The sequence below is a fragment of the Stegostoma tigrinum genome, chromosome 16, assembly GCF_030684315.1.
Source record: "Stegostoma tigrinum isolate sSteTig4 chromosome 16, sSteTig4.hap1, whole genome shotgun sequence".
In the NCBI taxonomy this organism is placed as follows: Eukaryota; Metazoa; Chordata; class Chondrichthyes; order Orectolobiformes; family Stegostomatidae; genus Stegostoma; species Stegostoma tigrinum.
The window spans coordinates 4,764,289-4,778,688 of record NC_081369.1 but is presented as its reverse complement, the minus strand read 5'-3'; the positions used below and the strand labels follow the sequence as shown (position 1 = coordinate 4,778,688).

The 14,400-nt window shown below is 43.2% G+C and overlaps 2 protein-coding genes across 6 annotated transcripts in view; one reads left to right on the top strand and one right to left on the bottom strand.

The window, feature by feature from the left end:
- Positions 1 to 915: 915 nt before the first annotated feature.
- Positions 916 to 6,636, top strand: setd6 (SET domain containing 6, protein lysine methyltransferase). Its single transcript, XM_059651571.1, has 7 exons — positions 916 to 1,102; positions 3,289 to 3,430; positions 4,255 to 4,449; positions 4,890 to 5,019; positions 5,353 to 5,533; positions 5,627 to 5,769; positions 6,276 to 6,636. Exons 1-7 carry the CDS (start codon positions 931 to 933, stop codon positions 6,591 to 6,593), a joined length of 1,281 nt encoding a protein of 426 aa, XP_059507554.1. The 5' UTR covers positions 916 to 930; the 3' UTR covers positions 6,594 to 6,636.
- Positions 6,637 to 11,348: 4,712 nt separating this feature from the next.
- Positions 11,349 to 14,400, bottom strand: part of cnot1 (CCR4-NOT transcription complex, subunit 1) — a 158,576-nt gene continuing 155,524 nt past the window's right edge. For 4 of the 5 annotated variants that reach the window (XM_048546233.2, XM_048546238.2, XM_048546234.2 and 1 more), the window contains 3 exons: positions 14,185 to 14,317; positions 13,645 to 13,779; positions 11,349 to 12,390 (listed from right to left, as the gene is read on the bottom strand). In XM_048546233.2, the coding sequence (XP_048402190.1) occupies positions 12,312 to 12,390; positions 13,645 to 13,779; positions 14,185 to 14,317 (347 nt within the window). In that variant the 3' untranslated portion in view covers positions 11,349 to 12,311. Of the gene's footprint in view, positions 12,391 to 13,506; positions 13,551 to 13,644; positions 13,780 to 14,184; positions 14,318 to 14,400 lie in introns of all 5 variants that reach the window. The other variant, XM_048546239.2, reaches the window with a different exon arrangement.

Genomic DNA, 14,400 nt, shown 5'->3' with positions numbered 1-14,400 from the left:
GGGTAGGGGGGAGGGTGGAGGAGGAGGTGAGGGGAGGGCGGGAGCGGGTGGAGGTGGAGGGAGAAACGGGGGTGCGGGATGGAGAGGGAGGGAGGCATTTGTTCTGTTGAAGAGTGACTGGACTCCAGTCCACTCTGTTTTGTTTTTCACAGATGGGGCTGCCTATGTCTGGCAGTTTGTTTTTGTTTCAGACTTCCCTTGTTCAGCCTTTCAGCTCCCAGTGTCTGCTTGCAGTACTCTTCGTTGCTCCATCATGTTGCTTTTGCAATTGATACTGATGTGTACTACCTCGGCTGGTAGTTCATTCCCATCTCCCCGGGATTGCTCTGCACCCATGCAGTGACATCCTTGAGCCTGGCATTTGAAAGGTGATATACCACCTGGAATTCACACCCAGTCATGCAAGAAGTTTGCATTTCTCTCACTGTTGCGCATCTTGTTGCTATCCTTCCCTGCGTGTTAGAGCTGCTCAAGACCCACTGGCATTCAGTGATGAGCGTCAATTGAAAATGCACCCTTGGAAGCCCTGCACTATCTACCTTGATTACCTGCTGCAGTGACTGGAGATGCTGCTTGGACCCCAAAACCCTGACGTCCAGCTCTGTCAGCTGTTTGAGACTGTCCGTCCAGGGCATGTGTTCTGAATACCCTCTTAGCATTGGATTTAGTCAGTGACTGCCCTGCCATGATTTTATTTGAGCGGCTAAGAGAAAAATGTTTGTGTTACCTGATTGCGCCATTCTTTTAGCTTGTGAGATCCAGATTGCAACAACCCTTTGTGTAAAACATTTCTTCCTTTTCCTGTTCTTTAGCCAGTTATCCTTTAATTCAGTTCTGGTTATTGTCCCTAGTTTTAATCCCTGCTTCCCTTTTTCATCCCTTTGTTTTAAAGGGAAGTGACCATTTGCTGTACACTGTGGTTTGTACTGTATGGTTTCTGTTTCTCGGTTTCCCCAGGTTTATGTGAGCAAAGAGGGCACAGTGGCAGATTATGGCCTAGTCGCAAAGGATGAGATTGAAGAGGGAGAGCTGCTGTTCTCTGTTCCAAGGTCAGCAGTGCTCAGCCAGCACACAACCACCATCAGTGATCTTTTGAAGAAGGGTACGTTGGTGAGAAACAGGGCCTGGTGTTCTGGCAAGGAGGGAGGGATCATGAGAATTTACTGCTGCATTTGATAGTGAAACTAACAGGGGCTGCTGAAAACTCCCAGTTTCCATTCTCAATCTCTGATATTTTTGACTTTAGTGCCATGACTTGAAGTGTGATTTTATTTGAGTGGCTAAGAGAAAATGTTGCTGTGTTACCTGATTGCACCATTCTTTTAGATTGTGAGATCCAGATTGCAACAACCCTTTGTGTAAAACGTTTCCTCCTTTTCCTGTTCTTTAGCCAGTTTTCCTTTAATTCAGTTCTGGTTAGGGTGTTATCTAGCGTGCCTGCACTTGAAGTTGCCTTTTTTAGGTTCCAACATGGCCATTAGAAGCTGGTCAGCATCTACAAGGCAGGGCGAATGGATATTACATTCATATGTCAAGGAAGCACAGAGGAGACCATTTAGCCCGTTGTACCAGTTTAAAATAACTATCCAATTGATGGTTCCATCCTGCTCTTCTCTGGTAGCCCTGCAGCTTCCGCAATCTCATCCATTTTAAAATGATTCATTTCCCTTTTGAAAGTTGTCATTAAATCAGTTTCCACCAACCTTAAGGAAGCAGCAGCTGGTTACTTGAGGAAATGGTTTCAGAACTCACCGTGACAGCTGAGAGATGTAAATTTGGTTAAATAATTATTTTATTCACTCGTGATGTGGCTGTCACTGGTTGGGCCAAAATGTTATTGCCTGTCCCTAGCTGCCCTTGAGAAGGATTCTTGAAATGCTGCACTGTGTGGAGTGTGGGTTTATTTGGATTAATTCCTTTCTTTAGACATCATGTCAGCTTAATTGTGGCTGTTTGGCTATTGACTGGTCATTTCAGAGCGACAGTCGTATTGTTGAGAGTCTGGAGTTACCTGGAGGTCAGACCATGTAAGAATGGCACATTTCCTTCTCTAAAGGAAACTTGTGAATCAGATGGGTTTTTATAACAATTGACAGTGATTACTGATCATCATTGGATTAGGTTTTAATTTCAGATTTCTTAATTGAATTTTTAAAATGCCACTACCTGCCATGGAGAGGTTTGAATCAGTTTTTTTTGTTTTTATCTAATATTGCTGTCTGGGCAGCATTTATTGCCGGTCTGTAGTTGCCCTTGAGGAGGTGTGTGAGCTACCTTGTTTGTTGTGGAGAGTGGACAGGAAAGTGGAGTTGAGACCAAGATGAGATCAACCACGATCATATCAAATGGCATCTGTTGACTTTGGTGGAAGGAAATCTGCTGATCTGATCCGTGATGGGCAGTGAGTAACCCTTAACAGCCCCCTGAAATCAGACTATTCAGTTGTTCCAAAGATCAGGAATAAAATAGACAGAGATAATGGGAACTGCAGGTGCTGGAGAATCCAAGATAACAAGGTATGGAGCTGGATGAACACAGCAGGCCAAGCAGCGTCTTAGGAGCACAAAAGCTGACGTTTCGGGCCTAGACCCTTCATCCAATGAAGGCTCTAGGCCCGAAAGGTCAGCTTTTGTGCTCCTGAGATGCTGCTTGGCCTGCTGTGTTCATCCAGCTCCACACTTTGTTATCATAAAATAGACAGAATTGACCATGTCAGTATGTTGTGGAAAATCCTCCCTTAGTTTTGGCACAAGCCCCCAATACATCTGCAGAATGGTTGAACAACAGCTTGTCATGGCATCTGGTAAAAGGAAGGTAAAGAACTTACAGGTGATCTACCACCAACTGCTGTCTACTGAGGAGTCAGTACACACATCCGAGAAAGGGGAACATTGCCCCAGTGTGCCCTGTCCACGTAAATGTGGACAAATCCATTCCAGCTAACTGCCACCCCATCAATTATCTCTTAATCAACAAGCAACAGAAAATACCGCCAGCAGTGCTATGAAGTGACATTTACTAATCCTCAGTTTGGCTTCAGGTAGGATCACTCTTCTCCAGACCTCTTTACAGTTATGGCCCAGTCTTGGACAAACTGAATTTGAAGTGACAGTGACTGCCTTGGACATAAAGGCAGCATTTAATTTGTGATATCAGGGAGGCCTCAAGATTTGGGTGGGGTTGTGAAGTTTGAGAGCTTGTTGAGGATGAGGTTTGTTGTGTATGTGTGTGAAGGAGTCTCTGGCACTGGCTGTGAATGCGCTATCCCTGTTGGGTGTCTTGTTTCAGAGGCAGCAGCATTGGAGAGCCCCTCGGGCTGGGTCCCTCTTCTGCTTTCCATGATGTTTGAGATCACAAGCAGTGAGTCCCGCTGGAAATCCTACTTTTCCCTTTGGCCTGACTTCAGCAGTTTGCACCACCCGATGTTCTGGTAAGGGACTTCTGTTATTAACATCTGTGGTGACATTGAGGGCCTTCAGTCAGTCATGTTTCATTCCCCTGTGTCTCAGAAAAATGACCCATTGACCAGCTGAACTAAGCCAACCTGTACTTAGATATTAAACAGTTTCTTTAGCAAAAAAAATACTCAGGACTTGACCTCAGCCCCAGACTCTCAAGCTCCCCTTCCCCCTCTCTCTACACCTCACTGTGTCACCTCCACTCAACCCTGGCCTCCGGGATGGCTGCCTGCTCCTTCCTCTGGCTCTGGTGTGATGGCAGAGAAGAGATAGGAACCTTGGAATAGGTTGTGACCTCCATGGGAGCCTGTGCAACCATTTGATAAGATCATGGCTGATCTGGTTGTGTTGTCAGCTCTGTGACTCCTTGGTGATTGTAGCTCTGTCTAACTCAAGTCTTTGGTATGTTCAGCGATCCAGCCTCCATTGCCGTCTGTGCGAGAGAAGTCCACAGGTTGACTGCCCTCTGAGTGGGGGAGGAAAAAAAACTCATTCCCATCTTAAAACAGACTTATTCTTAAACTATGCTCCCACATTCTAGTATCCACCCCTTTTAGCTCCCTGAGGATCTGGTATTTTTCAATAAGATTGTCTCCTGTTCCAAACTCCACTTGATATAGGTAGATCCTGTCAACCTTTCTCCATAACATAAACCCTTCTACCCAGGTGCTGTTAGTTTGTTCTAGGGTCCTTGTTCAAGTCAAACTATAGCCCGAACTCACCCTCCTACCTCACTCTGGGCTGTTACTCCGAGAGTTCTTCCTCGACATAAGTAACTGCAGCCTTGTGTACGCAGGTCCGAGGAGGAGAGGAACCGCCTGCTGCTGGGCACAGGGGTGGCACTAGCTGTTGAGAAAGATCTGATTAACATCGAGGAGGAGTATAACAGCGTTGTGCTACCTTTCATCAAGTGTCACCCTAGCATCTTCGACCCACAGAAACACACCCTGGATCTTTACAAGAAACTGGTGGCGTTTATTATGGCCTACAGGTGAGAGCGTGTGCACACCCCCAACCCCATGTTCTTCTGTGAGCATCAGCAAGGCACATTGAGCAGGCTTGCTGCAGCAGGAAGTGCACCTTGGTTGGATTGAACAGGTCTGTGGTATTTGCTTGTTGAATAGCACTTGCAGATTGTAGTCATGGTTCCTCTGAGGAGGTCGTGTGGTACACGGTGGTTGCTCCCCTCTTCACCCCCACCACAAAGAAAAACAGGCCGGGGAATGACTGAACCTTGTGTTTTTGGTGATTGAATGCTTAGGATAGAACTGGCTATCTCGATAGATAGTGAAGCCTCCGAGGAAAGATTTGCTGCCTGCCTAGGCCTGAGTATGTCCTGTACTGAGGCCTTCAGTACTCTGCATGCTGCTGTTTCTCATTGGTCAGGCGTGAGGACTGTGTGATGCCTGAGCTTGGGTCTTATTCCTGCAGTTTCCAGGAGCCCTGTGAGGACGAAGACGAAGAGGATGATGAGAAGGCATCAAAACCTCCTATGATGGTGCCAATGGCAGACATCTTAAATCATGTGGCCAATCACAATGCATGCCTGGAATTTGCACCAGTGAGTATCGTGGAGGGGCAAGGTTTCAGGCATGATAGGGGGGAGGTGGGCCAGGAGGATGGGGCAGGATATGCAGGAACAGGCCGCAGTTACTGGGCTTTGCAGCAGTTGGGGACAGTGACTCGGGGTGGTGCAGGAGTGTGGAGTATTTGGTGGGGAATGCGGGTAATAGGAGGCAGGGACTGAGTTTGGGGGGTGGCCCAGGGATTATGGTCTGTCGTGAGGGCAGGGAGGAGGGGTCAGAGAGAAGGGGAGAGAATTGTGGTTTTCTGTTATGTTTAACATAATGAAAGTGAGTTGTTATATTCCCTATTTTTACCTTTGCTTTCATAGGAATGCTTGAAAATGCACTCCATCAGGAAGATCAGCAAAGGTGAAGAGATATTTAATACGTATGGACAGCTTGCTAACTCGCAGCTCCTGCACATGTATGGCTTTACAGAACCATATCCAAGTAACACACACGAAGCTATGGACATCCAAATGCAGACTGTCTATGATGCTGCCTTGCAAGGTTGGTCTTGAAGCAATGTAACAAGGCCAAGCAGACTTCAGGAGGCTGCAGATTGGAGAGGAGGTTTGACCAGAATATCCTTTGTGTTTTAAGCTGTGCACACAGAAGAGGAGAGGAAGCTGCTGAGGGAGAAGTGGGAATTTCTGACTGAGTTGGAAATAGTTGGAGAAGAGAGGGACTTTGTGATTGGCCAGTCAGGAGTCCTGACGGAGGAGGAACTTTACAGTACCCTGAAGGTGAGGACCAGCTCTCGGTGGGCCCCAGTGTTTTGATGCTCCCTCTAGTTATCATTCATTTTGGTTGGTGTTCTGTACAGTTGTTACTTTGTGGGTGATATTAGTGGAGGGTAGAGAAGCTAATTTAGGGAGGGATTTAAATCTTAAGAGTTTTGATTTTTTTCCATATTTGCTCTTGTTCACGGCAATCAGACAGCACGTATATAGAGAAATTTCTGGAGGTGAAATGAGAAACGGTGCTTGAAACTGAAACAAAACCAGTAAAAGGTACTGTTTGAGGGTGATGTTCACAGAATCAATGCTTTTGAAAGTAAGCTGGATGACTTAGAGGAGCAGTAAGTATTTGCAGGCTGTGAGATTGTGTACCATGTGCAAGGGCCCATGAGACTCTTAACCAGTTTCCCTGTTGGGTTCCTATGGTGTGAAGTAACTGTTCTCTCAGCTGCTTGTTAATGCAGCCTCAAAACTCACTGGCATTTTCCTTCCTCTTTCTGACATATGCGCAGGTACTGACCATGTCACTGGAGGAATTTGAAGAATACAAGGCCAATGATGGCTGGGAGGATGATGATGAGGATGAGGAAGAGGATCTTTCCAGCCTTGACAATGCAGTCATACCCAAACTGAAACCTGCTTGGAAGAAACTTCTGCACAGCACTGTGACAATGAGACTAAAATCATACGGCTCAGGACTAAAAGAAGAGGAGGCTGCATTGGCTAACGAGGAGACTTACCGTCAGCTCAGCAAACGAGAACGTGACTCACTGCAGGTCCGATATGCACAGAAGATGATTTTACATCGACTGTTGGAATTGACTGAATAGCATCATCAGCAACTAAGGAATAAAGTACTGTCTTTATATTATTCTTGCTTGAATTGTTTGTCTATCTGTCTTAACACTCATGGTGCCAGGAAACAAAGTGAAGGATTCTCTGGTTTACATCCAGATTATATTTCATTGCTAAATACTTCAGTTAGGTAATTTCCCTATTGGGAAGTAGGTTCTTCCACTGTAGTCAGAGTATTATTGTCCTTCCAATTGTCACTTTTGCAGAAGGGTCTGAAATGTGTTTTGACAAACCATTCTTTGGAACTGGATTATCAGTCATGGCTTTTGTTCTAGTCAGAAACTGCATTTGGTCACTCAAGTAAGTCTTAAAAGGTGTTATTTATTGGAAGGGGAATGGAATGGAACGTGAAAGTAGTGATATCTTTTACACAGTATTCAAAGCTTAGCCCCTATTCTTTAACGAAAGTAACACAATATCCAAAGATGTGCAGGTTAGGTGGATTGACCATGCTAAATTGTCCCATAGAGTCTGGAGATGTGAGGTCAGTTGGTTAGCCCTGGGAATTAGGATAGGGTGCAGGTGGTCTCAGTTTGGGTTGGATGCACTTCATGAGACTTGAGACCTATAGGGATTCTAATTGTGTTTGTTTGACTGCTGGGAGGTGGGGGTTTAATATCCACTAAGTTTCAGAAAGGTCATGTATTATCGGGGGATGCTAAAAGTGCTTTTACCCTGGTTTCAGAGATGAGAACAAGAGGATATAATTTCAAAATAAATAAGGCTTTTTTAACAGTAGAGTGCTAGTCTACAGAATTCTCTTTCCCAAAGAGCAGCAGAGGTGGTGTTTTTGAATATACTTACGGTTGAGGTCAATCAACTCCCTTAAGTCAAGAATTGTTGGGTATCTGGGGTAGGCCTTTATTTCCTCTGCTTGGTTGGGGGTAGAATCACATGTTTGTGTAATTGGCATAGGTAACATTCTAAACACCTTGCTTATATTGCAAAAGCTGGCATCTGGGCACTGTTCCCTGCATGTAGTTTTTTTTTAAACTAGATTGTTTTATTTGCAATAATAAACTGGATTACTCCCAACATGGAAGGTATCTGATTTAACTTGATTGTTCTGTTGTTTAATGTTCTGAGATTCCATAGCAGATGGAATTTGAATTCAATAAAATAATTATGAATTCACAATCTAATGATGACCAAATCCATAGCTGATTGTCATGAAAAACCCACCTGGTTCACTAATGTCCTTTGACCCATCCTCAGCAGGTCTGGCCTACATGTGACTCCAGGTCCAAGATGTTGGTGACTCAGCTGCCATCTGGGCAATTAGGAATTGCAATAAATGCTAACCGAGCCAGTGATGCTCTCACCCCATGAATGAATTTTAAAAGTAGTGCATTAAGGGCAAGGGCAAGGTTAGGGCATACAAGATAACTGATGGATGCAAATGACATAAACACAGTTCTGAACAAGTACTCTGTCTGTCTCTCTCTCAGACAGGAATGATACAAATGTTCTAGTTTAAAAAAGAATGGAATGTGGTAAGTTGAATTCAAAGTTAGCTCAGTGACAGGTAACAGGTCAATGGAGGTCTTCATGACTGGAAAGTGATTTCCAATGGCATTCAACAGTTGTTGGGTTTGTTGCTGTCTGTGAATTGACTTAAATGTGAGGCAGGATTGGAAAATTTGAAGAGGACACAAAAATTGGCTGGATAGGTAGGAATGAGGATGGCTGGTGACTGTCGAATGACATCAATGGATTAGTTAAGCAGAATTTAATCTAGAGTAATTCATTTGTGGAGGGTAAGCCAGCAAAGGTATGCACAAGAAAAGGGTTGACAGAGTAGAGGATGTAAGTAATCTTGGTGTGCACGTCCAAAGACTCTTGAAGATGGTGAGAGCTGGATAAAGTAGTAAAGAAAGCATATGCAATAAAGAAAAGCTTTCCCCAAGTTTATAGGATTCAAAAAGCACAGATGCTGGAACTGCATAAAATACTAGTTAAGCCACAGCTGGAATTTTTGCCGACAGTTCATTTACAGAAAGGACGGAGAAGAAATTTACAAGAAAATTTTAGGGCTTGTTCAATGCAATGATGCAGACTGTTTCTGTAGGCCAGGATTGCTTTCCTACACACAGGGGACTTAACTGAGGTGCACAAAATTATAAGGCACTTAGGAAACATTTGGTCCCTGCAGCAGCCAGGCTAAATTAGCAGGCTGTAGGAGAGGGGGGGGGAGAAATGTGAAGAGGAATAAACATTTCCACTCATATGGTAGGGCTGCCTGGAATTCATAGTCTGATTTGGTCCTTGACAATGATTCTGTTCTTCATTCATGTTATACACCTGGGTTGGTTATCAGAAATGAATTATAAGCACTATCCACAATCCACGTTGATTTCTACACTAACTCACAAACAAGTGCACCAAAGCAAAAAGCTTGGCGAAAGGCATGGTGCAAAATTTGTACCAGAAAGACATAGCATTGTACAGCTAGACCTTTTGCAACTCTACACCCATCGTTGATTTCTACAGTTAACCAATGCCACAGGCCAGAGGTGGCAGCTTTTGGCACATTTCCTTCACCGTGCAGGCATCGGCCAGGTTTTGATACTTGGATCATTACTTACAATATACATTAATCACTTAGCTATAGCACATTCACTTCCCCCATCTAAGTTTGCAAGTGACACAAAAAATACATAGTCAGAATGACAACTTGCCTTCCAAAGTGTCTGCAGAGGGAGATGAGCAAGTTGAGTGGGCAAAAACAAGGCAGATGGAATATGTGGGAAGTTAGCTTTTCTTGCATGGCTTATCACATCCAGCTGTGAATGGAAGGCCAGAGGGATACATTAAAAAAAATGAAATGATCTTGTCGTCTTTCGACCTGTGGAGAATGAAGTTTTCTCTGAGAGCAAACTGACCTTCCTTGGTCAGCAGTGGCTCACTTCAACAAAAAAAAAAGACTTTACTGCTGCTAAAGAAAAAAAACTGAGAAATGTTTTAAAATAGAACAAATGCTGAATGAGTGCAGGTAACTGAATCCACAAGTTTGCTGGATGCAGCGGCAGCTGGAGGATTAATCAGGTTCACTCCCTGGAAAATGTCCCAAAAACAGCAGCTCCTTGGAAAGCATTCATCTCCTCATTTCCTCCAACAAGTAAACCAAACCTCATTGTCAAGTCACAAACCATACATGATTTGGAGGGGAAAAAAAAATGACTATCCTGAGAAAGCTTCACAACAAGTTTTCAAATGTAGACAAAGAGAAAACTGCAGGAAGTCTTGGAAGAATGCAACATGTCCCAAATGGGAAACAATTTGCCATTTCGCAATCAAGACGAATAAGTGCCTTATATGCCAGAGTCTATAAGCATAAATAGAAAAGGTGCCACTTCACATTTTAAAGAGTGTCTGAGAGGTAAAAATAGGGAGGTCTTGCTAAAACTGTACAAGGTGTCAGCTAGACCAGAACTGGAATACTGAAGAGTTTTGAACGCCTTTTCGAATGAAAGATATACTTGCATTGGCAACAGTCCAGACAAAGTTCACATGGCTGATACCAGTTATGGGGGACTGTCATCTATAGAAACAGTAGACCGGTTTGTACTCATTCAAGTTTAGAAGACTAAGAAGCAACCTCTTGAAACAAGATTCTTGGAAGACTTTACAGGGCAGATGTGGACAGGCTATTTCTCATAAAAGGGAGAAACTAGGACCGAAGGGCATAATCTCAGTAAATTTAGGACAGTAATGAGGAGGAACGTCTGAGCTTCGAAAATCTGTGGAATTCCTAAGTGTTGTTGAGTCTGGGAAGTATATTCCGGGTTGATGGACAGATTTTTAATCCAGAAGAGATTCAAGGCATCTAAGAAGACGGGAAAGTGGAATGAAGATTATCATATCAGCCATAATCTTGCCAAATGACAGAGCAGATTCAATGGGGTCAAATGGCCTACTTCTGCATTTATTATTCAGCAAACAGTACTATAAATTGAGTCTGTTGGACCAGGAAGGCATTGTATTCAGCTTTACAGGAGTTTGCTGATACATGCTTTAGTGGTACTGGGAGGACTTGTGGCCTGGCACAGCAAGGGGAAAGTGTGAAGCAGTGTTTTTCTTATTTTTCCAAGGTCAAATTCTCTCAGATCCTCAACAACAGTACTCGGCTATCCTCAAAATGCACGTGATGACTCTCACACATTAGCAATCAAGTAACATTTTTCTCAAGTCAACATGAGAAATGGGAGAACCAATGTGCACTCCTCCCTGAAAATAACATTGAAGGTTGATGCCCTAGGAGATTCCAGTGTTCAACATCCAGCTGCCATAAACCCAAGTCCAGGTTTGACAAGGACAAGTTCAGCATGTGTGCATGTTGTCTGAAATGGAGAAATTCTGATGATAAACATCCCTCACCCAAATGAGCAGACCAAGAGAAGAAAAACACAGGCAATGTAGCAGCTGGATTTTGGGATGGATTGTGAATGAGATCATATGGAAGGATCAGCCTTGAGGCAGATAATGCTAAACAATTAACACAGGCTGGTTCTGAGCATGCTTCGACAAGTTTTAGGTGTGAATTCATCTCCCAATTATAGCCTCCTTAAAACAAAGCTGAATGTGAGCTACATAAAATTAGAAGTACAGATTGATGGATTAATGAATTTTTCTTTTAAAAAAGATGGATAAATGGATTCAGAACCAACCAGGGTTATACCACAAACACGTTCCTAAGCTTTAGTGTCTAAAGGCAATAAACAAAGAGGAGGTTGCTGCATGACATGGGTTTTAATGCATTAACTACAATATGCTTACATACAAGAGTGTTAAGTGGCAGAACTAGAGCCAAGGAAACTACAAAGACTACAAAATACAACACATGGACCAATACATTTACAAAACAACATTCAAAATCCTTACAAAATGGCCTGTATTGGTCCTTGGTTTCTTTTTACAAACTTAATCGACTCCGTGCCGCAAAACTGGCTCTTTTTATCCCACAATTTACAGAATTCAGGGAGAACCTCTTGTTTTCCTTCGCATTAACATGGTGTATGCTGCACTCAGCCTGGGACATACCCATTTAGTTTATGGATAGAAGGAGCTGCTCATCTTAAAGACCAAAACTTTAGAAATTAAAAAAATTTGCAAATCATACTGCATCTCCATACCACTCTGGAGAACATTTTCTCTCTATATATTAGAAAGAGGAAAAATAAAAATTGATATTGCTCTTCATGAACACCACTCTCCTCCCCCTCCTCCCCTCCCCGAATCAAAACGGGGAAAAATGCTTCAAATGAAGAGCAGCTCCTGGATGAATTTGGGATGATGGGGTGAGGTGAGGGGGAATCTGTCCCAGACATGCTTCAATTGTCATCAGCTGCCAACAGGAATAACTGGGTAAAAGTCAGTTTAATACAATTTGCACAGATGGAGATAGTCCAGTTTAAGGTTGCACTCCCTTTTATTTACATTGTTTTTTCTATATCATTTCAAATGATATTCACAGCATTTGTTTTTTTTTGGCCAAGTGACAAATGAAAATAAAACATGTCCAACATGAAGTCAGTGCTTCACCGACCACTGTTCCTATGTCTGACTCATGCAGCTGACTGCGTCGGATTGGAAGAACCAACAAGTTACACGACCAATGTCAGTTTCAAGAAAAACACAGGCTGCCCCTCACTCTTTTCCATGTTGCATGTCCAAGGTAGCATTTCTTCATTGTTTTAACTGGCGCCAGTGCCTTCCATTACTTGTTGTGCCTGTTTCTGTCCCATACAGCACTGAGCTACAGACTGGAACAACCTGCAAAACACACAGCAGCCAAGCATTACGCAGAGGTTACTGACAAACCCAAAAAGAAAGTGAACTCAGGAAAATGCTTTACAGCCAATGCTGCACTTCTGAAGGGTAATCAATGCTGGAAACAGGGCAGCCATTTAAATGCACATCAAGATCCAACAAAAAACCCAGCACTGAAACAAATGAATAGAGTATGTGGATTGAGGGATAAACACTGACCAAGACACCAAAAGAACCCAGCCCCTGCTTTTCTTTAAATAACGCCATGGAAAAGCCCGCATTCAGAGGAGATCAGACAAGGTTCTGGATTAAATCAGAGCCGAAAGGTCACATCTCCGACACTGCGGCAGTTCCTTAGCACGATACTGGAGAGTCAGCCTTGATAATACACCTGCACCCCTGGTGTGGGACCTGAACCCACAACCAGAGACTGAGGAATCCTATCACAATGTCACTGCATGTGCGTAAAAAGTTGCTAATCAACAAAATACATTTCATACAGTATTACAATCTTTAACAGGCCATTATAGGGGGGGTGGTGCATTACAAGCAGCTCACATGTTTGTGTGATACACTAACAAGGTATAATATTTGGGTGAGTGTGCACAGTAAGTGCCTATACAATACAATTTCTGGATCAGCAAGCTTGGAATGAACAAAAACCAATGGCTAAGGTTCCTACTCTTTAAAGTTAACTCAGAGGAAGGTGTACATGTGCTAAGGAACAGGGACCATGGCCAATGCCCCCCACACTGGGTCACACTAGATGGAATTTTTCTATCATTATTTATAGTTACACAAAGGAACAATTGAAGAAAGAAACTGAAATAAAATATTCTTTTAAGATGACCAATTCACTGAATGACTTATCAAAGATGCGGTTTGGCATTTCAATAAGTTGAGGAGAAAAGGAAACGTGAAAAGGTCAGAAGTAAAACTGGAAAGGAATTAGAACTGGATAACCTGTAAAGAAGCAAACCACACAGTGTTGAACAGTTCGACTGCTCCACCTGTGCAGTGCTCCCTGACACTGCATGGACTCTCAGCATTTCTGAAGGCAACCTGGTGCTTGAAACAAGAAAATTCTCAACTAAAAACTAGTTTGGTTCAAGAGCATACCTGGGGCGCGGGTCAGATATTTGGAGAGAGGTATAAGCTGCAACCTACAGAAGCAAAAGACAAACTCTCTCAATAATAATGAAAGATCTGACATCAGAGGAGGATTCAAGGAACAATAAAGCAACCAAAAACACTTACTTTTCAATCTCAGGAGCACAGTGGACAAACTCGTGGTTCCAGAATTTGAAGGCAGGGTTTTTAATCAGCTCAATGAAGGTGATGAGGAGCCCCCATGGGTGAGGCCTGTTTACAATCAGCCTCTCCAATAGCACCCTGTCAGAAACCGAAAAAGCAACTGCATCACAATTCAAGCCTCTGATTTTCATCACTTCCTAATGGTCATTTGAATCAAGATAGGAAATGCAGACAGCAAAATCTTATTTGTTAACTTGATGAAATTTTGCATATTAAACTCAAAACAACACAGGCTGTAGCTGCTTTCTGTAAAGATTAATTGTTACTTCCCATTCCAAGTAAATCTGCTCCCTCTTTAGTTACAATATTAACCTTATCTGTAATACTAACAACCCAAATTCAGGAGAAATGTGTTGCAGTACACCAGAGGGGTTTACAATCACTTCCAAACAACAATATAAAATAAAAGAGAGCACATTATCAGGTAGCACTGACGAGAGACAAAAGGTGCAAAAGCTGAGGGGTGACATCCTTGTTTCTCACCTGGTAATCTGCTCCTGGATAGCTTCTGTGTTAGCTTCAGCAAACAGATACAACATAGTGCAGCTGAAATAGTGGGTGTGGCTGTTTGGGTAACGCAACTGATTGGCAATCGCATTCAGGAACAAATATCGACCTGAAACATGGGGAAAAACAAAAAAGTGACTATCCCGGGTGGTCCGGAGATGAGCAATTAAAACCCTGACTGAAAACGATTCT